General features: G+C 39.1%; 1 protein-coding gene across 4 annotated transcripts in view; it reads left to right on the top strand.

Annotated features, from left to right (window-relative positions):
* Positions 1 to 23203, top strand: part of CACNA2D1 (calcium voltage-gated channel auxiliary subunit alpha2delta 1) — a 683143-nt gene that overhangs the window by 340356 nt on the left and 319584 nt on the right. For all 4 annotated transcript variants that reach the window (XM_073328631.1, XM_073328632.1, XM_073328633.1 and 1 more), the window contains exon 5: positions 17812 to 17856. In XM_073328631.1, coding sequence (XP_073184732.1) covers positions 17812 to 17856 — 45 coding nt within the window. The remainder of the gene's footprint in view (positions 1 to 17811; positions 17857 to 23203) is intronic.

Genomic DNA, 23203 nt, shown 5'->3' with positions numbered 1-23203 from the left:
AATACCATTTATTTAAATATTTTGGATGTTTTTTCTACATTTTCAAATATATTGATTTCAGTTACAACACAGAATACAAAGTGTACAGTGCTCACTTTATGTTATTTTTATTAAAAATTTTTGCATTGTAAAAAGAAAGTGCAACTTACAAATGCAGAATTATTTTTTTACATAACTGCACTCAGAAATACAACAATGTAAAACTTTAGAGCCTACAAGTGCACATTTGTAAGTTGTACTTGTATGAGGTGAATTGGTAAATACTATTTCTTTTATTTTTTTACAGTGCAAATATTTGTAATAAAAATAATAGAGTGAGCACTTTACCCTTTATATTCTGTGTTGTAATTGAAATCAATATATTTGAAAATGGAGAAAAACATCCAAAATATTTATAATAAATTTAAATTGGTATGCTATTCATTTAACTGTATGATTAAAACTGTGATTAATCATGATTAATGTTTAATCAAGTTAATTTGTTTTTAGTTAATTACTTGAGTTAACTGTGATTAATTGACAGCCAATATATATTAATAAATTATTAGAATATAACAATTGAAACAAAAGGAATCGGAATGTTGAAGTTGAATGGAAACATTTACCTTATCAAAAGAAAATGTTTTACATTATCGAAATGAGACAGCCAAAACTATTATTTTCAACTTTTAAACATCAAAAATATTGCTGAAATTGACACAGTCCTGTGAAACGTTTAGATGAACTGTGACAGAAAGCTGAATAAGTTCAAGGCCAGAGATCTGCCTGGGAGGCCTTCTTGCGCTCATTTTGGGTCTGATCCAAGAGACTTCCATTGACTGCAATGGGAGTTGAATAGGGTTGCCAACTTTCTAACTTCACAAAACTGAACACCCTTGCCCCGCCTCTTCCCTATGCCCCATCCCTGCCCCTTCTCCGAGGCCCCACCCCTGCTCACTCCGTCACCCCTCCCTCTGTCGCTCTCTGCCACTATCACTCCCTTGCTCGTTTTAACTGGGCTGGGGCAGGGGGTTGGGGTGCAGGAGGGGGTGAGAGCTCTGGCTGAGGGTGCGGGCTCCAGGGTGGGGCTAGAAATGAGAGGTATGGGGTGTGGGCTCCAGGAGGGAGTTTGGATGTGGGAGGGGCCTCAGAAAGGGGTGCAGAGTGCAAGCCCTGGGAGGAAGTTTGGATGTGGGAGGGGGCTCCAGGCTGGGGCAGGGGGTTGGGGTGCAGGAGGAAGTCAGGGGTGCCGGCTCCGGGCATCGCTCACCTCAGCGGCTCTCTACAAGCGGCGACATGTCCCTTGTCTCCGAGGCAGAGACGCCAGGTGGCTTTGCATGCTGCCTCTGCCCGTAGGTGCTGCCACCGCAGCTCCCATTTGCTGTGGTTTCTGGCCAGTGGGAGCTCTGGAGCCAGTGCCTGGGGCAGAGGCAGGACTCTGACTGCTGGAGCCATGCAGAGCCAGGTAGGGAGCCTGGCAACTCTGTGCCAACTGGACTTTTAATGATCCAGTCAGCGGTATGGACAGGAACCACCAGGGTCCCTTTTCAGCCGGGTGTTCCGGTCGAAAACCAGATACCTGGCAACCCTTTCTAATCAACTGAGATCACCATTTATTGTTGCCACTAAATTTGGCAGATTTGGTGCACTGTTGCTGTTGATTTTGGGAAACAGAAGGGTAGGAATAAACCCGATGATCAATAACCAGCTGTAAATGCTACTTTCAGGCAATGTTGAAGAAAGACAGGAGGCACTAGATGTCATTTTAATTAAGCTGCAATTTTATTCTTTAAATATCTGGGAATACCCAGCATATAAAATTGTACAGTGCAGGTAATTCCATAATCCTTTCTAAATACTTGGGGGGCTGCCCTCAGCCCTTCCCCTTATCCATCCTGGTCCCAGCCAACCCACTGCTGGGGCCTGCCAACCCAATATGAGGGATAAGGAGGGCTATAAAAGACTGGGGGGTTGACTCCCTGCTGTATCAGTTGTAAGAGCCCCAAACCCCTTTTCTCTGCTCCTTTAAAAAAATGCTTCCTTTAAATCCTTTGCTAATCCATTTTATCTGATTACTGTATCCATTCTATGTGGTATTTGTACTAGACATCCACCACCAGCTTAGATAATGAGTTGTGACATGCCAGCCCAGTGGTCTCCAAACTTTTTAAGAACTTGATCACTCTTTGAACTTAGGTGCAACCCAGGGTCTACCTCAAAGAAAATGTAGAAATAACAGTAATCACACAAACCCAAACACCCTTGTCTTGCCCCGTCCCTTCCCTGAGGCCCTGCCCCGCTCACTCCGTCCCCCCTCCCTCCATCGCTCACTCTCCCATACCCTCACTCACTTTCACTGGACTGGGATAGGGGTTCGGAGTCTGTGAGGGGCTCTGGGCTGAGCCTGGGGCAGGGGTTTGTGGTGCAGGAGGGCTGGGGGTGTTGGCTCTGGGAGAGGGTTGGAGTGCAGGAGGGAGTGCGGGGTGCAGGAGGGGGCTCAGGGCTCGGGCTGGAGGTTGGAGAGCAGGAGGGTGTGTGGGGTGCAAACTCTGGGAAGGAGTTTGGGTGCAGGGGGATGCAGGGCTGGGGCATGGGGTCGGGGTACAGGAGAGGTTTGGTGTGCAGGCTCTGGCTGGGTGCAGCTTACCTCAGGCAGCTCCCAGGGGGCGGTGCAGTGGGGCTAGGCAGGCTCCCTGCCTGCCGTGGCCCCATGCTGCTCCCGGACACGGCTGGCAAGTCCAGCAGCGGCTCCTGGGTAGGGAGGGGCAGGTGGCTCCGCGTGCTGCCCCTATCCGGAAGCACCACCCCCACAGCTCCCGGCCAATGGGAGCTACAGGGGTGGGGCCTGCAGATGAGGGAAGGGCACGGAGACACCCCTGCCAAGGAGCCACTGCCGGTTGGGAGCAGTGCGGGGCCAAGGCAGACAGGGAGCCTGTGCCTCCGGACCGTTGATCGCCTGGTTGATCATGGAGTCTCTGACGATCTCAGTCTCAGTGATCGCGATCTGCTGGTTGGTGACCACTGTGGTCGCCTATCCTCACTCCTGCCTTCCTACTTTCCTAGGTCCCAAACCCACTGTGGGTAAAGCAAAAAAAACATCTTGTCTTGCCTGAAGGGCTGGGAGGGAATTTCTTTTCCCCTCACTGACAGATTGATCAAGAAGCTACACTGGGTTATGACAAAACCTGTACTTCTCCACAACCTGGTCCAGCTGACCCTGGCTGTTTCCTGCTTCTTATATGGAGCAGATAACCCTGGGGTGAGTGTCTTAAAGGGGAAATGGCCCCCTTTCTACAAGCCTCCTCAAAGGCTCCCTTGCTATTAAAGAGGAGAGGGGGGAAACTCACCTTCATCAAGTCAGACAAAGGACCCTACCATTTAATTCACTGAGGGCATTTTATATTGAACAGTCTGAAGTCCACTTAAGAATGCACCCTTATTGTATAGGCTGGAGCACCATTGAAGGTAAGAGAAGAGAGGATACAGTCATCTGTTTATTTTCTAATTCAAATCTGTTCATCGATTGACTAATACAGCAGGATTTCACCGTCTTGCTCCAGCGCTTGCTGCTTGTTAGCAGAGCAGTAGCAGACACACGCATTAATTTTCATAAAGATAAATGGTTTTAGAGCATCGTCTATTATTTCTTAAAAGCTTTCTCCATGTGAGCTTGTCACAGCTATCTGTGAGCTTGGCAATTAGAATCAGAATACCATTTTCTACATACAGTTATGATAGGGCAGTGTTATTGAAATAGTCTAGTTCATTGTGTATTGACATACTCCTGAGGCTGAGTTCTGGGTGGCAGTGCTGAGCTACTTTTGACTGGCAAACCTGGTTTAGCCTTCACATCCAAGCTATGGAAATAAAATTGTGATCTGTATGGGGCACCTGTACTTAAAATGCAGATGAAATCAGCATGCAATTTGCTTTTCTCTCTGTTTAGTATATTGATATCTATCATTAAATATGGATTTAGTAGACTGTAAATTAGGGTAAACATACATTAGTACTTTAATTAAGCAGATAGTATTGTATGATAGAGGTTAATTAGCTGTTAATACATTAGTTTCATTTTTTTCCCCACCTGGAAATCTTCTTTGCAATCAATTGCATTTTGTCATATTAAAAAAACAAGAAACAGAAAACTCACACCAGGTTGGTTATGCTCTGTCGCTGTGATCAAAAGATTAGCAGTTTGGGGAGCTAGTTTGTGGAATTACAGTGTCTGAATAAAACAGATTAAGAGAGTCCGTCCCCTCAGCCCATTTTGCCATGTGCTTAGTTTATGGGATTGTAGTACTGACTCCAGAGAGTGAGTGAGCTGTAACTCACTTTACTTGGAAACATTTTATTAAAACCACTGCTTCTCATAGAAAATCTACTTTATGCCTGTCATTTTGCATTTGTGAGTCTTCTTCTAAAGGTATTTTTTACTAAGATAAGAGTTTGTAAGATACAAAGCTTTTCTGTTTCTTTACAGTGGAGCCAAGAACACTGAGGCCTGGCTGGGAGGTGTAGTGGGGCAGCAAGGATGCACTGATGTGATACCTTCCACCCTCAAGGTGCAACGTCAGGAGAGAGAGGTGCTAGGGTTTCCTGGCTGCCTATCTAGTCCGGGAGGGGCTGGCTGTAGAAAGTTGGAGCTTAAAAATATCGGGACCACAGGCACCAGCTGCTGGGGCCAGCAGACAGCAGCTGCTCCAGCCAGCTGCCTGGGCACAGTTGCCAGGGGCTCTGGGCGACTGCCTGGGGACCACTTCTTGGGGCCATTGACCACGGTGGCTCTGCCTGCCCTGGGGGCTACCAGAGCAGCAGCTGGTGTGGCCGTCCCAGAGTTTACCTCACTGGCCCCTGCAGAAGTCACGGAGGTCGCGGAAAGTCACAGAATCCGTGACTTCCACAACCTCTGTGACAGACCCAGAGCGCTAACTGTAGCACTTGTGGCTTGTCACAAATCAGAGTCTTACACCTGAAGACACATTTTCGCCTCAGATAACTGCTACAGTGACGATCTTGATGCCGTAATCAGATGTGGCAAAGGTTATTGGCAGTAATGTTTTTGAAGTAGTGGAGTCTTCATCCCTACATGATTGTTATATTTGGACTTTGGGATTTTACATAAAAATTACTTCGTTTGGTAGCAATGAGTTCTGGGTGTAATTTTTCAGTTGCAATAAGGAAAAAAAATCCTAAAATGTTAACAAGCTTTCCTCATTGTAATGACAATTATTTTTATGTTCAACAGAGATTAGCTTTTGATCATAGACATTGGACAATAAGAAATCTTGGTGTGAAGATGCCCAGGCTATTAAAAAGTATTATAATATGTCAGAATAGACAACAATTATGTAGAGAAGCTTCACTGAAGAATCTGATTGAAGTGTACGTTTTAACATTATGAAGATATTTGTTCAGTTGTGGCAGCTGTTCCTTGTGGGCTTGGGGACGGTAGTTAGTACTTTTATTTTACCACATTAATCTGCTTTTGTGTTTTATCCTATTGCCTAATTGTAAGTAATATCTAAAGTAGATGCTTCATTTTTTCAGTGGAAGCTTATACAGTAGGAAATTAAGAATCATCCTGACAGGGTTGTCAAAAGACTAGTTCTTATAACAGTTCTAATGGGGGAAATTTAAAAATCCAGATTTTTAAAAAAAAATACATTAATACAGATTTTAAAAAATAAACAGATATAAAATTAAATTTATAATCTATGTTAAGGCCTAAATTTACTATAATCTATTAAAATTATTTAAATTAAACACAAGAAATAATATTAAGAATCACACATTTGCTGCCAAGTTAAAGAAAGTCAAAGCACTGAACTGCTGGATATCACTCTAGCATCTGGAACCAGACTTGGTTGAACTGCTAAACCAGCATTTGACAGCAGTAGCAGATGCAGAGAGAATATTCTCTTCATGTCCATTGATTCAAACCGTTCAGTTCAATGTCTCATTCATTCAAAGTTCATAAAGCAATTGTGAGCTGAAAAAGTAAGAAAGCTTGTTTTTCTCTTCCAGTCTATGAATTAAAATTAGGTCAGAGGGTGCAATCTAGTAGTTCTAAAATCTTGCACGACACGGTGACCAGAAAAAAAAATCTGTTAAATTAATTAATTACATACAACACTTACTTTGTTTAATAAATCAGTTAGTTTTAAATGCAAAACATATTTTGATACACATTTTTTCTTATATATCCAGCACTTTTAAGGTAATTTTATGAAATAACAAAACCTGAAGATGCTGTTTGTACATTTTAACTTAATTTGAATTTCTATCCAAACAGAGACACAAATCACACACACACACACACAAAATATTGTAAATATGAAATGTATCATTCTCCATTTTCTAATATAAAACGGGTAAAACTTTAGAATCTGAATAAATGTAAGTTAACCTAAGCTATTCTAGGTAAATCTTAAATGTGTATAGTGTATAAAGTGTATCTTCCAGGTTAGCAACAACAAGCACCAAATTTTGTGTAAAAGCTACATTTAATTGCAACATGTTTTCATGGCTATCAACCAATGAGAATCAACCTTTCTTTAGAAAGGTAACTTAAAAAGTACAAATGCAAAACACAATTAAAGTCAATTATTTAAATCAATTTAAAATTGCTGAGTTAAATCATGAATAAAATCAGTGATTTAAATCACTTTGATTTATATCAATCCACCTTGGTCACAAACACAGCCCTGTAAAGAACTGTAAAATACACTAAATATTATTTCTTGTGTTTAATTTAAATAATTTTAATAGACTATAGTAAATTTAGGCCTTAACATAGATTATAAATTTAATTTTATATCTGTTTATTTTTTAAAATCTGTATTAATGTATTTTTTTAAAAAAAATCTGGATTTTTAAATTTTTCTTTAAAAAATGTATTTTTATCTACCTGGCTTGTGACTTAAATTACAGCAAAACCTGATACTAACATGAGGTAACTGTTGCTCAGTTTAATGCAAAATCAGAATGTACAGGAACCTATTAAGGTTCCTAAATCAGTGTGGCTGATGAAAATAGTCACTCTTTTCTATTTCTGATTTTCTGGCTACATAAATAGCTTGGTATATTATTATGATCAGCATAAAAAAAAGCATATTTTTTCAAGAGTTACCACACTGTGGTATCTGAGATCATCAACAATTTTCCTCTGACTTTAGCAACTAAGATACTTTTGTGATATAACAGCTTACAAAATCAGCCTGTTTTTTTAAAAAAATTACCTCTACTTTGGCAGCAGTGCAATGCAAATTAAAATAAAGTACACATTTTAAAGTGTATGTGTATGCTCTGGAAAGATCTTTTCAAGTAGGAAACATTTTAGTCTAGGAACCCTGTAACAATGACCATTCTTATGGCATGCACTAGAGGAGGTGTCAGCAACAAACTTATCAATACAGTGGTGTTAATTTCCTGATGTCTGATTTACTAGGTAGTGCATATTTATGCTCTGTATATAAGACACAATTTTGAGCCTGTCATTGATCATCATATACTGAAATGGAGGATGCACCATCATCTGACAGGAAGCTGCCTTCCCAGTATTATCTGATTTGGAAACCGAAACCTTTAATTAAATTAATTAATTAAAAAGAAAAGGAGTACTTGTAGCACCTTAGAGACTAACAAATCTATTTGAGCATAAGCTTTCGTGAGCTACAGCTCACTTCATCGGATGCATTCCCCAGGTTCCTTACTTTATAATAAGCATTGGGTTCAAAGTCTTCAAAATAAGATTTTTGTGGGGTGCATATCTGTCTTGTCTAGGTATTTATATGTGCTCATTACCAAGGTTTCTGAGCGGCACAATGACCACTAACACCTCATAAACAGTTTGATGTGTATGAAAGATCAGGCCTACGGGTCTTGGGAATGATGACAATCTGACACAAAGCCTTCTAGTGAACCAGTCACCCTGTGTCTGGTACCATTAGTCTATGATCTCAGTTCGTTTCACAGTAGGCAGGTGTTCACATCACAAAAAAACACCACTGCACTTGCTGTAACCTCATTATTAATCTGAGCAGAGAAACAATTTAAAGATTCATCCTACAGGAAAAACAGGGCCAATTCTCCTGTTTTAAAAGCAGTGGTTATTAAGATGGATGTAATGAGAAATGTGCAGCATCTTTAATCCTCCATCATTATATTTTCCAGTGTCTGCTTTATAACAGGAGCATTGTCCATTCCCTGTATTGGTCTCAATAAGATCTAGAGACAATCCTGGTGCACAAAATAGTCAGAATGGTCCTCACACAAGCTGTGGATCAGAACTAGAACAACTGAATACTTCGTAAATTATTGTACGAAATGTAACATTAGAAATACTGATCCTTCCTCTGTAGTATGTTATATCCCTTAGGTAAACCCTAAATAGTGACTACATCCCACACAACCCCTGGAGATCATCTCTTGACAGGGAATTTATTGCACTGTTTTGACACAAGCTAAATATGATCACAAGCTAAATATGAGTCAACAGTGTAACACTGTTGCAAAAAAAGCAAACATCATTCTCGGTTGTATTAGCAGGAGTGTTGTAAGCAAGACACGAGAAGTAATTCTTCCGCTCTACTCTACTTACGCTCTACTAAGCCGCTGATTAGGCTTCAACTGGAGTATTGTGTCCAGTTCTGGGCTCCACATTTCAGGAAAGATGTGGACAAATTGGAGAAAGTCCAGAGAAGAGCAACAAAAGTTTAAAGGTCTAGAAAACATGACCTATGAGGGAATATTGAAAAAAATGGGTTTGTTTAGTCTGGAGAAGAGAAGACTGAGAGGGGATATGATACCAGTTTTCAAGTACATAAAAGGTTGTTACAAGGAGGAGGAATAGAAATTGTTGTTCTTAACCTCTGAGGACCGGACAAGAAGCAATGGGCTTAAATTGCAGTGAGGACAGTTTAGGTTGGACATTAGGAAAAAATTCCTAACTATCAGAGTGGTTAGGCACTGGAATAAATTGACTAGGGAGGTTGTGGAATCTCCATCATTGGGGACTTTAAGAGCAGGTTGGACAAACACCTGGGATGGTCAGGGATGGTCTAGATAATACTTAGTCCTGCCTTGACTGGACTAGATGATCTCTCCAGGTCCCTTCCGGTTCTATGATTTTATTATTTGCCCAGTAATCACATTAAAAATAGCTGTTTTTTTCTTTTTAAGGTTCCTGTTTTTTAAAACAAGATCAACCTGATTTTCTCCTGTTTCTTAGAAACTGAATAATTTTAAGTTATTTCCTGTATATTTAGCCATTTTTATTTTATTAAATTATTGTGCTTTTGCAAGTTGGCTATAGAAACAGGAAGCAAATCAGTGTTTTAACTCAAAGATTAAGGGGAAAATGTTATTAGCTGATATTCTTTTTTTCTTATTTATTTTGCCTGTCTGAAATTTAACCTAAACAAGACTTTTAAAGCATTATTAGAAAACTAATTAATTGTAATGGTTGGCTCTGTTTTTTATTTATGAGATAGAGAACCTTTTTTACCCAGCAATACTTTGTTTAGAGACACCACGAGATACAGATGGAGGAATTTGGTCTTTATTGTAGGTCACATCTAGCTTTCTTTTGTGCCAAGTGTAACTGTGCCTGACAAGTATATGTCAGACAAAGACAGGTATTGAACTGAGGCTAGATAGCTTATTTCTCTTAGGGCCCATTAGGTTGGTGTTGAATCATAATGATCCTAAAGGAAACAGAAAGAATAGTTCTTTATCTGCACAGGGTGGCAGCAAATAAGCCAGATAAGGGAAGTATTGACTGGCATTTCCTAAACATTTAACAGACCATTTCAGCTTTTCTTGCTCAACCATTTTGATATGTCCACGTGAAGAGAGCCAAAACAGCATAATTCAGTAACATTTTTACTTGGTACTAAAGTATATGGTTCCCAAAACTTGCATACGTGTACTGTTTATTTGCTAAATATTTGGGACTGATTTGTGACATAAAATGAGGTGGACATAGTCTTAAAGCAGTTAAATGATTAAACTGTGCAGTCAAGAAAAAAGATGACTGTACATCGCTTTGCTTGAAGGAGACAAGCTAATACCGTGGAACCTGACTAAAGATATTAAGCAACTGTTGTGGTCTCCCTGCTTCCTGTTGAGAGAAGTCCATGGGGTTCAGTGCAGGCACAATGACTGTTACCCTGCATTGAACATTGTAGGATCAGAGTTGCGAATTGTACCTGCATTTATGAACCCTTGGTAAAGCTAAACATTTAGATTTTGACTATTTTAAAATGTTTCTAAAACTAAAGGAAACTTTGAAAGAAAAAAATCCCTTTGAACTGAAAACCAGAAACAATTTATTCTGAAAATGTCAAAATGAAACATTTTTAAAAGTAGCTTTTTTCAACCAAAGCAATTTGGCAAAATGTGCATGAATTAATTAAATGAATCTCCATTTTTCACTGAAAAAAAATTGTCTGAAAAACTGTGCCCATCTCTAATCTTTGTGTTCAAAACAAGGTTGATGTGACATATAGCAGCAAGAGGAAGGAAACCAGAAATTTGTCTGGGGGTGTGTGTGTGTGTGTGTTTCCTCCGTTTCTTACATATCCACATATTTCCTGGTGTTTTTCATTACTCTCAGGATTACTGCGGTCAACAATGACGTTATACTTCACCTCTTCTAGGTTGCTTTGGCAGCATTTTATGTAAAAAAGAACAGAAGATGTAGAAAAAGATGATGTGAAGGCAGCAATGTCGAATATATAAACAGATAAATATGAATTTAATGTAATATTTTAAAACACTTCAATTTATTTTCTATGTTAATTTATTCATACAGTATCCTACTACAGTATAACTTGTGCAGTAATTAATTCCAGTGCTGTATAGGGTGACTCTATAAAGCAAGGTTTCAGAGTGGTAGCCGTGTTAGTCTGTGTCAGCAAAAACAACAAGGAGTCCTTGTGGCACCTTAGAGACTAACAAATTTATTTGGGCACAAACTTTCGTGGGCTAAAACCCACTTCATCAGATGCATGGAGTGAAAAATGCAGAAAGCATTACAGTACATGAAAAGATGGGAGTTGTCTTAAATATGAGTTAAATATTTAAATATGAGTTAAATATTACAGCACATGAAAAGATGGGAGTTGTCTTACCGAGTGGGAGGTCAGTGCTAACGAGGCTAATTCAATTAAGGTGGAAGTGGCCTATTCTCAATAGTTGACAAGAAGGGATGAATATCAAAGGAAGGAAATTACTTTTGTAGTGCTAACAAGGTCAGTGCAATCAATGTGGACATCGTCCATTTCCAACAGTTGACAAGAAGGTCTGAGTATCAGCAGAGGGGAAAATTACTTCCATCCACTCCCAGTCTTTATTCAGGCCTAATTTGATGGTGTCCAGTTTGCAAATTAATTGCAGTTCTGCAGTGTCTCGGAGTCTGTTTTTGAAGTTTTTTTGTTGAAGGGTTGCCACTTTTAAGTCTGTTATTGAGTGTCCAGGGAGATTGAAGTGTTCTCCTACTGGTTTTTGAATGTTACTTTTCCCCCTCTGCTGCCACAAGAACTCCTTGTTGTTTTTTCAATAAAGCAAGGATTCTCGAATATTTTCATAGTATAGGACACTTCTTAATGGTGATTTTTGCTATGGATGTCTCCTTTCCCATTCATAATCTCATAACATCTCTTTGGCAAATACAGTGATGAGGAGAGCCAGCACAAGTTTAGCTCTGTATGGATTTGAGAACTGCTACTTTAGTACTCTTTCTGTTGTGCCTGGTGACTGTTTTTTTTTTTTTTAAAAACCATACTGATAACACTTTGTTTTCCTATATTATATGAAGTTCTGAAAAGAAAATATGTATTTTTTGGCCTAAACCTGATTTTTTTTTTACTTGGAAATGCTGCCATGGTGCTGTTGTAGTTTGGGTTCCTCATGTCTCCATTCTCCTATGTGAAACACTGCAGTCTCCCCTCTTGCTGGACTACCTAGTCTGTCTTGGGAGCCACCCAGAGTGAAAAAGAGTCAGGGAGGAATGTACACAGCACATAATTACAAATCCCTTGAGCATCCTGGGTAATTTCTGAATCAAAATTTTAAATTTGTTTAAGCTGAAAATTTTAGGGTTTGGGGTGTACATTTTTTTCAAAAAGTCAACATTTTTCTGTGGAAAGCAATATTTTTTTCAGTGGTGGCAGGGAAGCTCTTTGTCAAGAAACTGTTTTTCCACCAATAAACAGTTTAGATCAGGACTAATAAGGACTATACTCTTCATGGGTCATTGCTGGGATTTGAACCAAGGATCTTTAGATCATACACCTCTACCATGTAATCCAAAGGAGTAACTTCATTAATTGGCAGTAACAGTAAGATGTTTTACTCTGTGGCTGCTGTTCTCTTCAGGCTGTCTATTAAAGATGGATGCATAATATGCTGTATTAGTGGGTTTACAGAAGTAAGTTGGCACTGTTTAACACGAAATAATAATTAATGTGCTGTAAAACAGGATTCTCTCTGAAATTTACTCCCTTTACCCCCTTACTGAAAGATCTTGATCCTATAAAGTGTTAAGTGCTTCCTGAGAGGAAGCTTCCTGAAGCTTGCCTTCAGTTTACATTCACTTAGTTGTGAACTGAGATTACAACCAGTGGAGTCAATGGATTGCCTCTCTCAAATTGTTTTGTAAGAGACAAAATGGTGTGCCTCTTTTAAGTTAGTGACTGTGATGTGTGTACTGATTCCATTTGCAAATATTTTGAAAGTGGATGTTTTCTCATGCTTATATTCATGTTTAATTTATCTGTGTGTTTGCCCAAATCTCTGTACAGACCTGGAAATCAGAGGCATTGGATTTCAGTATGTTGAATAGATGTATCTTGGGGAGTTACTAACATAACTCAATTTGTAATGTATACAACCCTTAATGCCCATAGGAATTACTTCATATCCAAAACTAGCAACGAAATGGCAGAAATGATAACACAAAATCAATGTGACTTGAGAAGACAATAGGGTCAATGAAAGCATGGCAGGATAAGGATAACCTGTACAGCCAGAAAAGTGACATTACTAAGTTGGTCCTAAATCTAATCATCATTTGTTTTTGATATTGTTAGATACTTAAATTGCTTGCTATGCAACAGGAATTCATGGCTGTGAATTATCATAGTTTCACCCCTGGGAAAGTCTCACTAATATGTAAAACCATTGTGGTCATGTACACATTTCTCATTTAAATGTAGAATAACCTGAGGTCATTTCTCCCATAAACATGATTCAGGACTATACAACAAGACCTGTGTTTGCAAGTGAACCCTGTGCTCACAAATGGGAATGATGACTTCCTCCTTTGTTTAATTTTAGTCTCCAAATTATTACCGGAAGAAGGTGGTAATGGTGGTGGTGTGGGGTAGGAGGGAAACCCTCCATTTTAGACCTGCTGGAAACCATCTGTAACTTCCCTAATGACAGGATAGTGTACTGGCATATATCATTGGGTGGATTCAAATTCCCTGTGCCCAGGAGTTAATAAATAGCTATTTGGTGGAAAATCAGAATCAAAACAATTTGTTCTTGTCATCTAGTGGTGGTTAAATATGAAAAATAGGCCTCAAGTTTTGACTGATCCAGGAATCTAATCTGTGAGCTTGTGTTGGCTTCAATGTATCATAATACAGTGTAGGTCATGCTTTCTGTATAAAGTGTAGTGAAACAGATAAAAATGTCCTTATTGGTTTATGTTTTGTGTAGGTGCTATCTACAAGGAGCACAAAATGTAATATATCACAAAACAAGGATTTAATTTCTTCCTTATGCGCTTATCTTGGTTAAACTTGTCCTTATGTTTCTGAGAGCTTCATTTGCTTAAAGGTAGTTTTTAATACTCCTAGTTATTTGGATCAAACAGAAGTAGCAATGGACTAATTCACATATGATGCAGTCCGCATCTTGCAGGCTTAGAGCTTCAGCAAATGTTAATTAAACAGACAGTTACATTTTTCCCAAGTGTGCCTGTACACAACGGTGTATGAAATAACAGGATGGAAGGAAACTGAAACTTTTGGTTCTTTCAACTCTCTTCACAAACCACATGCTAAAGTACCTCCTTTGGAACCATCAGGTTATGAGACTGACCTCACAGCACATTAAGCGGTGGAGGCTGTTGTCTAGCTTGTTGGAAAACCTGTTCCCCGTTAAGGGCTAGAGAGCGACTTGTTGTGGCTTCAGCCCAGGTCAGTGTGGGGATGCTGATCCATCCCTCACCAGGTGACCGGAAGAGAGGGAACACTGTTGAAGTCTACACTGGTGCAGGAAAAGCGCTCTTTTACCTGGAGCAGGCTGAGCAGCACCCACATCCCGCCCATGGGAGTTTGTCATGATCGAGTGTGAGCATTACACGTCATCAGTTCTTTTGCAGTGGGCTGGGAAGAAATTACTTCCCTCACTGCCAGATTGTTCTCTTTCCCCACAGCAGGTTGGGGACTTAGTTGGGATGAATGGTGAAATGCGGGTTAGGCTATGATGTCCCAACTCATTATGTAAGTGTGGGGTGGATGTCCGGCACAGGTATTCCCATTGGGAAGGGATACAGTGATCAGATAAAATGGATTGGTAAAGGATTTCAAGGAAGTGTTCTCTAACGGAGCAGAAATGGGGGGTTGGGGTTTCTATGACTGGTACAGCAAGAAGTCAACCCTCTGCTCCTTTATAGCGCCCCCTTAGCCCTCCTGCATTTGAGGGTGGGAGGAAGTGGTGAGGTCCCAGCAGTGGGTTGGCCAAGGGAAAGGTGGCTGAGGGAGGGCTGACAGTCTATACCCTATAACTGGAATATATAAAAACCAGTGATACTCAGACTGAGGCTTGCGAGCTGCAAGTGGCTCTTTAATGTGTCTCCTGTGGCTCTTTGCAGCACATGAAAATTAAAACACTGTCTGACTTAATTATTAACCAGTCTAGATTATTAACCAATCAGGATGCTTTTACTATGTTGTTAAACAATTGTAGTTGATAAAATAATAATACTTGGTCAGTCATTTTTCTGTGAGAATAATTTTAGAGGGGGGGAGGAAGTAAATAAAACAATGGATTCACACTACTGTGGCTCTTTGGGGTAATGTTGATACTAATTTGGCTCATGAACCATTAAAGTCTTTGTATCAATTACATAAATGATTGTGCAATAGCCTGCACTCTAGAATTTTATCTGCCAGGTACTCCCAGAGATTTAGAAATAACGTTACGGCCTAACTAAACCACATCCAGTGTCTCCTGTCCTTGTTGTAGCATAGCCAGAAAAAGATCAATGTACTCACAGTTAGCTTTGATCTCTAGTGCTAAAAGGAATTTCCTCATGTGTCTGTGCATGTGATGAGCTGTGAGTTTTGTACCCGTCTTATAATAGCTCCATCTATGTTGCATTTCCCTAGTTTGTTTGGCATCATTTTCTCTATTGGAGAGATGAGGAAAGCAAAGTGAAATGATGTCATCCAATACCACGCAACATGGTGTCTTTATTATTATCAAAAATTAATTCTGTTTAGCCTGGAACTTCAGAATTGCTGTACTCATAGTTAGTACTCTTCAAATGAGTCTCACATGTTTATATGTATATGAGGGAAAAGGTGTGTCTTTCTTCCTTTTAGAGTCCAGGTCCTACAAATTTTCACTCATGTGAGTAGCCTGGGTTACTCATATGAGTAAGATGTATGCATGCGAATAAGGGTTTGCATTTTTGGTTCTTTTTATAAACTTTTAATATATAGAATACATTTCTGTAAAAGATGTAGAAATTGATGCAGAAATTTACTTGGTTTACATAAGAACGTAATGGCCATAGTGGGTCAGACCAATTGATCCATCTAGCCCTGTATCCTGTCCTCCAACAGTGGATAATGCCAGATGCTTCAGAGGGAATGAACAGAAGACATAATCATCAAGTGATCCATCCCATGTCGCCCATTCCCAGATTCTGGCAATCAGAGGCGAGGGCCGCTTCAGAGCATGGTTTTGAATCCCTGCCCATCTTGGCTAATAGCAATTTATGGACCTATCCTCTGTGAACTTGCCTAGTTCTTTTTTGAACACTGTTATAGTTTTTGCTTTCACAACATCCTCTGGCAAGGAGTTCCACAGGTTCACTGTGCATTGTGTGAAGAAATACTTCCTTGTGTTTGTTTTAAACCTGCTGCTTATTAAATTCATTTGGTGACCCCTAGTTCTTGTGTTATGAGAGGGAGTAAATAACACTTCCTTATTTACTTTCTCCACATCAACCATGATTTTATAGACCTCAATCATATCCCCCCTTAGTTGTCTCTTTTCTAAGCTGAAAAGTCCCATTCTTATTAATCTCTCCTCATATGAAAGCTGTTCCACAACCCTAATCATTTTGTTGCCCTTTTCTGAACCTTTTCCAGTTTCAGTATATCTTTTTTGAGATGTGGCAACCACATCGGCATGCAGTATTCAAGATGTGGGCATACCATGTATTTATATAGAGGCAATATGATATTTTCTGTCTTATTATCTATCCTTTTTCTAATGATTCCCAACATTGTAAGCTTTTTTGACTGCCGTTGCACACTGAGTGGCTGTTATCAGAGAACTATCCACAGTGACTCCCAGACCTTTCTTAAGTGGTAACAGGCTAATTTAGACCCCATAATTTTACATGTATAGTAGGGATTATGTTTTCCAGTGTGCATTATTTTGTATTTAGCAACATTGAATTTTATCTGCCATTTTGTTGCCCAGTCACCCAGTTTTGTGAGCCCAGTTTTGGGCTAATGTTTCATTTAGTTATCAATTATTGCATGATAGAAACCTACAGAAAGAGTAAGAGTTCAAATATATCCTTGTAAAATTGATTATTTAATATAAACAGGATTAAAAGTACAAATGACAATGATTTTGGAGGTTGACCTCAGGCAATAATGATTGCCTTGTGATTTAGGCTCCTATACAAGCAAAATACTTAACCATGTGCTTAAGTTTAAGCACATACTTAAGTGCTTTACTGGCTTAGGGTCTTAGCATAGCACACTTGAGATCCTTGAGCAGAAGGGTGTAAATAAGTGCAAAGGGTTATATGTTACAAAAGTGATATTTATTGGAAAGCAGACTCAGTGTATTGGTGAGCAATGTCCACATTACAGAATTCCACAGGATTGATAGATATACAACAAAAGTGACTGCTTTTTCATGGGAAAATTTCCCAATTTTTAACCATCTTGAGAAATCAGAAAATCAAGATGCAGAATGATATTCCAGCAGTAGCTCATGTTATGCTAGTTCACGGCTCTGTCAGATTTAGAATGTTACCATTCATCCACTGGAGCATTACATTCTGTTGTATGCCACAACAATTAGATTGTCCTTCTGATGCATAGTCCCAGGGCTTATTTTTACTACCCAACATGAAGAATGAAATATGTGCAAGAAAGACTTAATAACCCACTTACATTTGTAAAGTTAGTGAGTTATCATGTCTGTTGCCTGATAGGTTGTTTTGTTGCATGTATTATCTTCATATATCTTTAAAACAAATAGCTCTCATAAGTCTTCCATTAGTAGGCTTCCCCCCCACCATAGCTTATGCTCTTCCAGTTGTTGTTGATATACCTTTTATACATTTTCAGGAAAGAAGTGCTAAATAAATGACATTTCTCTGTCATATCTGTTGATTCTCAAAGAAGACAGAACTAACTAAGGGCTGGGAAATTAACAGGGGTGTTCACAAAATTCAGGATCAACCCTTAAGTGTATATATTCAGGTTTACTTTAGCCCATGGACCTCTGTATTCATCATTACTTTTCAATTAATGGAATGATTTTTCTTTTCTTTTTTTCCCACAGAATAATGATATCATCTATTACAATGCAAAAGATGATCAGAATGATGTAAGTAATATATTATCTTCTTGTTTTACCTGTAAACTGTAGGCTGCTTAAATTCTCAGAAAATTGAAAGGGTATTAAAGATTCTAAAGGTGTTAAACTGACATTTTCAGCTACTTGTGGGAAATATTTTGGATTTCTGGACATACACACCAAGTTTGGTAGACTGCTAGGCTGCCTTTTGTGTTTGTTTGTTAGGGTTACATTTTCCCTCGTTAGGCCTTCTGAGTTATTAATGAGGAAGTGTGCTTGGGAAAATAACCCTCTCAGCACAGCATTGCCTATGTATAGAATCAAACTGTAAAATCTGAATTACAATACTATAGAATCAAGAACACAAAATTCAAGAACTCCAGAAATGTTTTCTTATTTTGTTTCCAATATTTCTTTCTGGCTGGGAACAAAACTACAGCAGGAAAAGACCATGAAAAAGACGGTTCTTATGAGATCTCTAGCCCAATTTTGCAGATTTAAGTGGTCAGATTCTCCATTGCATCATTGCACCCTGTGTAGTCATTTACAGCAGTGGAAAGTGAGTGGAAAATGGATGAAAACGGATATAATTTACAAACAGTAACAATTTGCACCTATTTTGCATTGATGCAAATGACTGAAAGGTGCAGGGCAATGGAGAATCTGGCCCAAGAAGAGTAAATTATATGAGTTTTCCCACCACGACTTTAAATCTTAAACATCTTGTTGTCTCTTGGGAGGAAGGGACGTTATTGTCTCCTTCACTTGAGATAATACAGCTGCCTTTTTTATTATAGATTTAATGTATAGGCAAAGGTATTGGAATGTATTAATCAGATGATCAACATGGTTAATTCGCACTCTGTAATCAAGTATTGCTAAAAGATTGATGGCGTCACTATAGAATTTGATGCTATTGCTGTAAGGTAATTAAATAAGATACATAGATCATGTCAAACAAAACTACTTGAGTTGCTTACGTCAGATATGGGTACTCAGCTGGGATGCAGGCACAGAAAGTTTGTGCACAAGGAACCAAAACCTACAGAATGAAATCTTCAGACGCGAGTGCCTGAAGATAAATCTATACTTAAGCACCTAAGTAAAAGTGATGTGAGTTTGAAAGATGCTGAATACCTAGCCTGTTGAATTGAATGCAATTTTCAGGTGTTCTGCATTTCTGAAAACGGGCCACTTTTCTTAAAGTGCCTAATTGTGCATTTAGGATACTAAAATGTGTGCATCCAAGTGTGAGCGGTTTTGGCATAAAATAGAAGCTCATGCTTTAATTCGGCTAAATAAAAATAGTATTGAGAGGTTCTTTGAGACATCTTTTTTTTATAGCAATGGTCAAAATAGGTTAGGCACAGCTGCAACACAAACACCACTCAGCAATTTGTCTTTCTCCGTTCGGAACTCCTGTAGGCTTTTCCAGAAACATCACTTTATCCTTCCTCCTTCCAGCTTGTTTGCATTGATTTATACTCCTTTCCTTTCTGGAGCTCTACAGCCTTTGACACCAGAAGAAAATACAAAGTGACAGAAAGCAGGGATATTTTATCTGTGGGATTTTTTTTCTCTTTAAGGTATTTTTTTTTCAAATTTAAGAAAACAGTGTGAATGAACAAAGAATTAAACTTCAAGAAGCCGTTGGATTTTAAAGTCTCTGGTTGCTTTGAGAAACGTGTTTTTTCTCTGCTAGATCAGTCTTTGTAACTGGCATGATCAGAAGCTGCTTGGCTGTCTGAAACTAGTGTTCAGACTCCACAGGTGCCATTAATGACATCCCCCATGAGTCCTGGTTAGGCCCCGACAATTTAGGTCATCTTCACATTTCATTGCCACTGATGCCTATCTACTAAGTGCTGGACACGCTCTTCCTGGATAAATTCCTGTAATGCCTTTCTTTCTGCAGCATTCATCAAAGGTGAAGCTTTCATGTTAACACTAACCTTTATCACCTTTAAAGCAGCAGTGCACTCACTGGTTATAAACAAACAGTAGAAGACTTATTTTCATTAGCATATACGTGAAAAGAAAACATAGGCAGCAAACGTAATACCGAAAAGGCCACTGTTTCTGAGAGTAGCTAATGATTTTGTGTGCCCGACTTGAGATACCTTAAAAGGGCCTGATTTTTCAGAAAGTGCTGAGCACCCATCCTCTGCATATCTGGCCCCTTTAAGGAGTCTCAAGTTGGGCACACACAATTACTAGTCACTTTTGAAAATCTTGGCCTAAATATATAATTTTTTAAATCCAGTACATTTAGATCTTCTCCTTTATCTAGGGTTGTGTGATCTACTTGAATGAGTGCAGGGTTTAGGGACCAGGGATCTTCTGAGTTGTTAATCCCAGCACTGGCTCTGACTGTGTGGCCTTGAGCTAGTTGCATAACCATTTTAATCTGTAAAATGGGGATAAAATTTATCTCACGGGGTTATATGGATGGATGAATCATTTTTTGCAGAGTACTTTGAATGTGAAAAGTTTATATATATATAATACTATTACAAATTCTCAAAAAAACTGCCTAACTACCTTAAAAGAACAAATGATGAACATAAGATTGACCAGAAATCTGGTTATCAAGATATCTAGTTGAACAGATTTGCTGTCATCTTCATCTGAAATATGTACACTCAAAAAAAGCTCAAGAGACCTTTCTTCAATTTCTGTCTCACTGATTTCTAGTTAAATTCTAATGTGCAGACTCACTGTGTTGAGGTCCTACTTCAGCTGACTCCTCTCCTCCAGACCTCTTACTGCAGAATAGTATCCCCCCACCCTAGGGTTACCATATTTGAACATTCAAAAAAGAGGACACTCCATGGGGTATTTGCTCTGCCCCCCGGTCCTGCCCCAACTCCACCCCTTCCCCACCCCCATTCTAACCCCTTCCCCAAAGTCCCTGCCCCAACTCCGCCCCCTCCCTGCCCCACTGGACCCCTTCCCCAGATCCCTGCCCCGGTCCCGCCTCCTCCCCTGAGTGCGCTGCGTTCCCCCTTCTCTCCCCTCCTTTCCAGCTGTGCGAAACATTCACTTTCTTTCTCAAATGATCAACATTCTCTTTCTTGAATGATCAACTCTTCTTTGGGGAAAAATAATAATGGCAAAATACCGGACTTTTTAGATATTTAAAAATTCCTCCCGGATGGCAATTTAAGAACCAAAAAGCCGGATATGTCCGGGAAAATACGGATGTATTGTAACCCTACCCTATCACTCCCTGCCCAGCTCCATTTTTCCTACCTTTTCACATTTTGTGGGTATCTGACATTAAGATGGCGCTATTGCAGTGCACTCAGTTAGCCTTCCAGTAGTTTGGAATTAAAATGGAGTGCAAGACACTGCTCCTAGAGTAAAGGAATGTGTGTATCTGTTGAAAGAAAGAAAAAAATCTCATCAAGCACTAGGACTTTGTGAAGCTTAGAAACTTTTTCTCAGAGCAAGCAGAAAGGCGTCACAGTGAAGAAGTGCATCATTACCAGCCTTGATGAACTAAATTCTTAGATCTATAGCACATGTCCCTGCTTGAAGCCTGTCTGAAACCTGCTTACTCTGAAAAAGAAAAGGAGTACTTGTGGCACCTTAGAGACGATGAAGTGAGCTGTAGCTCACAAAAGCTTATGCTCAAATAAATTGGTTAGTCTCTAAGGTGCCACAAGTACTCCTTTTCTTTTTGCGAATACAGACTAACACGGCTGTTACTCTGAAACCTTGCTTACTCTGGTAACTCCTGTGGTCTTTAGTTCACTTGATTTGCCTAATTCCTAGATCCATCTATTATTCTTGAAGCAAGAGGAAACTTGTTTACTCTGGTCTTCAATTCAACTGACTTACTCTCCAGTAGAGCATTCTGTTGATCTTGTACAACCAAACTGTCTTGAATATTCTGGTCAGCCTGCTCAGACCCTTCACTTAAAACTGTTGGTTTTTCCAGAGAAATCATTTTATATTGGTCTCCATAAATTATATTAATTCAGGACAGTTTTTGTTCCACATAATGTGCTGCAAAATTCAATGTTGTTTTTTTCTTTGCTCTCAACTAAACTATCACTGTTCTACAGATACTCAAGTTTATATATCCTGACTTTTCAATCTCCGATAAATGAGTCTTAATACTATCACCTTTTCTTGTAAGCCCTTTTAACCTAATTTGATTCTTGCCTCTACCTGCCTAACCCTCCCCAACAACATCACATCTGTGAAAGTTACTGAATTAACAAGACTGAACAGTCATTCTCAATTGTTCAGTCACAGCTCAGCTGACAGCAGTGAAAGCCTTCCTAGAATGTCCTACCAGTGTGTCTTAACACTGAACTGGGACCACTAAGATTGAAAGGGTTATTCAGTTTCTCTGTGAATGTAGTTTTTTGGCCTATCAGCTGATGTCAGTAAGGATGTCAATTATAGACATATTGAGTTTGTGATGTGAACACATGTATACTAGGAACTGGAATAAGACCAACTCATTTCACAGAGGCCACTTAATATCCATCAGTTGTTTGCTACTAACCTAGATCAGACTTTACCCAGTGACCTAGACATGAAAAGCTCTGTATTCCAGCACATATTCCTGATTATTTTACTCCCACAGTCTGTTTGCCTTTTCTGTCCTTTACTTGTTTGCTTGTGATCATCTTGTTCTATGCTACTGGTGATTGAATATTGGTTCATCCTAATCTTTGCAAGCTCCAAGTCTGAAATGTATACACTGTTGCAAAGTCCTTTAAATAGTGCAAAGTAATCTAGTCCAGGATAGGGTGACCACTACCAGATGTCCCGTTTTTAAAGGGACAGTCCCGTTTTGGGGGACTTTTTCTTATATAGGTACCTATTACCCCCTCAATCCCTGTTCTGTTTTTTCATGGTTACTATCTAGGAGTATATTTAGTTTTAGTTCATATTAGATTCCATCTGTCCATACATACACCTGAATCCAAAAAATCCCAACATCTTTACTTAGTATGATTGTTTTTATTATATTGTTTGTTTATATAATGCATTATATATAGTGTGCATTGACAGCATGCTAGATGCTTTACAGACAATCTGAAGTTGAAGTTAAATCTAGTTGCAATTGCTTTTCAGTGCAAATTGCAGTCATTATTTAGGGCCAGCCAGGAAAAGAAGAAAAAATGCAATAAATGACAGTTGTGTCTGCTCCCTGGCTGTTTCATTTGTGTTAGTTTATACCACAATAGTTGTAGAGACAATACATAAACACTGCTGGAAAATACTACATTTAGATACTGCTGTATATAATTTTTTGAAAATCAGTACTCCTTTTGCTCAGTGGATTTGTATTAGAGCCATATGTAAGTCTTAATAGATCATTACATGCTCCTGAAAATAACGTAGTTATGCGTCTGCC

The sequence above is a fragment of the Lepidochelys kempii genome, chromosome 1 (genome assembly GCF_965140265.1).
Source record: "Lepidochelys kempii isolate rLepKem1 chromosome 1, rLepKem1.hap2, whole genome shotgun sequence".
Taxonomy (NCBI): Eukaryota; Metazoa; Chordata; order Testudines; family Cheloniidae; genus Lepidochelys; species Lepidochelys kempii.
The sequence above is the reverse complement of the archived record's forward strand: the minus strand, read 5'-3'. Positions and strand labels throughout refer to the sequence as shown.